The sequence below is a fragment of the Triticum dicoccoides genome, chromosome 2B (assembly GCF_002162155.2).
Source record: "Triticum dicoccoides isolate Atlit2015 ecotype Zavitan chromosome 2B, WEW_v2.0, whole genome shotgun sequence".
Lineage (NCBI taxonomy): Eukaryota > Viridiplantae > Streptophyta > Magnoliopsida > Poales > Poaceae > Triticum > Triticum dicoccoides.
Window position 1 is genome coordinate 516,314,747 of NC_041383.1, and position 2,467 is coordinate 516,317,213.

Genomic DNA, 2,467 nt, shown 5'->3' on the forward strand with positions numbered 1-2,467 from the left:
CTACTGGTTTTCTTCTCGGTCTCCCCAACTAGGGGAAACCTCAAAGCAAACAACAGAGCAACACCTATCTTTTTTCTTTAAGCACTGAACATCCGGATCCCCTTCCGACTTGCTTTTCCGGGCACTGGTCTTTCTAACAACTGGAACTCGTCTCCCTTTTCCTGATTCACATCTTCTTCGGCTTTTGCTACGGTCTTTCCTTCAGTCAGTCCTTCCTTCAATATTTTTGCCTGCGGATCTCTCTCTTCAAAACATATATATCTTTCGGCGCCAGTCTTTCCTGCCTTACCTTAACCCCGCTTTCACGTGGCGAATCGGTATGAGGTTTCAGTGATCACTTTACGGTATTCTTTAAGCTTTCTTGGTCACCGGACAGAGTGAGAACTGCTCAGCTTGCTTTCTTTCCCTAGCACACACTTAGTAGATAGTAGGCACAGGTCCGCTAAGAGCTCATCAAACTTGACTTGTAGAGTGAGACCTGTGCTCGATATGGTTCATTTCAGTGCTCTTTCTCTCGGTATCGTTCACCACATGCCTGTGATCGATCTCTCTCAAGCTAGGTTTGGTATCGGTATCGGTGAAGTCCGTCATTGAATTGAAGGGTAGAGTGGTAAGTGGGCGTACGATCTATGGATTTCCTATCAGTGGCATTAGTTCCTTTTCATTCTCTAGATAGATGGGCAGAACAAGCTTCTCTTTATATTCTATTCTAGAAAGGATCAATTAGATTCTCATCTCCTATTTGTTTGAGCCATTCATTATAGTGGTGGTGCCGGGAAGGCTGCTTAGCACTCTAGTCCTTTTGAGTAAGGAATTGTAGCATGGGCATGCAATCTCTTCGATTGATTCCCCTCCAGGAATTACTTGAATTAATTAGCCGGCCCACGGAGTGAAATATCGAACTTAACCTATAAATAACTAGTATCTCAAAAACCAAATAAAAGGCTTTCTTTTAAGCTTGTTAATGGAATTCCACAGGAGTCAAGCGCTAGCAAAGAAGAATTGGAAATCACTCGCTTCCCTTCGGGACTCAAGTCAGCAGAAGAGTGAACTTCATATTAATAGGTAAATCCTACATCAAGCGTAAAGGAAGTACACTTTTTTTGATTCGGCGCTTAATAACTCGTACTTGACGTTGGTTTCGGTTCGATCAACTATCCTTTTTGAAGCGGATAGTTCACAATGCTCATTCTCAAAAAAAGCAGAAAAGCCATGATGTTTCCACTCCATTTTCATTACGAAGATGTATTACGTCAGGATCTGTTGCTCAAACTGAATCACGCCAATGTTATGGAAGTTCCTGGATTGTTTGAAATAAGATTAGTACCAAAAGCTGCCTCTGATTTCAGAATCCAATTTGGAAAATTGGCTATGGAGATTTTGTGCGGTCAGAGATTCATACAGACACAAAGGGGCCCCTATTTTCAAGCAGGAAAGTCATTTCGATCCAATCCATTCTTGGGGTCCGAAAAAGACACTGGATATGTCAGTGACTTTGCACGACAAAGCGTTCTCCGAGGGCATGGAATGTACCATTTTTTGGTCAGAATCTTTACAGTAATGTCTATGTTGGATTCTCCGGTCGAAATACGGGAAAACTCCATCAAATTCTTTATGGAAACGGAGTTTTGCGAATTCTCCCCGGAACTGGAAGATCATTTCGAGATCTTCAAGCATATTCAAGGGTTCAATGTGACTATTGTCACTTCGGCCAATACAAAAGATGAGACTTTACTACTGTGGAGCGGCTTTTTGCTAAAAGATGAGGGGGAAACTAAGTAAGATGCCGGAGAAGCGACGAAATATACGAGATCACAAACATAGATTGTTCGCGGCTAAATATGAATTGAGACGAAAGCTTTCTAATTTTGTGACCCGATCTTCCATCTGATATGCGGGACAAACATCGTTATAAGTTGTCCAAGTTGCCAAGAAAGAGTTCAATGGCACGAGTAAGAAACCGAGGTATTTTCACGGGTCGCCCTCGTTCTGCAGTTGAGTTCTTTCGCACTTATCGTATCATTTTTCGTGGATTAGCATCTCGAGGTTCTTTGATGGGCATAAAGAAATCGTCTTGGTAGCAACCACCAAACCAATAGAACAAAGGTTAGCTCTGCAGCTAGTCCACATGCAAGGGTTGTAGGTCCATTACCGTCCGGCTCCCAACCGAAACTAACGGAGTCATCCCAACTCTCGGATCGGAGATGCTAACGGGACAGGAATCAAAGTGGGGGACCTCTCTACCACACCTGTCTCCCCAGACATAGACTACGTAAAGGGTAGTACTCTTGGAAAGAGAGAAGATCACCGCATGAACACAATCCAAAGTAACGAATGTCACTCCCGAGGGATCGACCACTATCATACATGAAATTTTGCATAGAATGATTGTTCATGTTCACGCTGGAGTGCTGAGGTTGTTCCCACCATTGAAGTCAGAGTCTGGGTGTGTTTTTCTTACTAATAC

General features: G+C 43.1%; 1 protein-coding gene across 1 annotated transcript; it reads left to right on the forward strand.

The window, feature by feature from the left end:
• The first annotated feature begins 1,212 nt into the window (after window positions 1-1,212).
• On the forward strand, window positions 1,213-1,811 carry LOC119364573 (60S ribosomal protein L5, mitochondrial-like). Its single transcript, XM_037630059.1, has one exon. It carries the CDS (start codon window positions 1,213-1,215, stop codon window positions 1,780-1,782), a length of 570 nt encoding a protein of 189 aa, XP_037485956.1. The 3' UTR covers window positions 1,783-1,811.
• The last annotated feature ends 656 nt before the right edge of the window (window positions 1,812-2,467 follow it).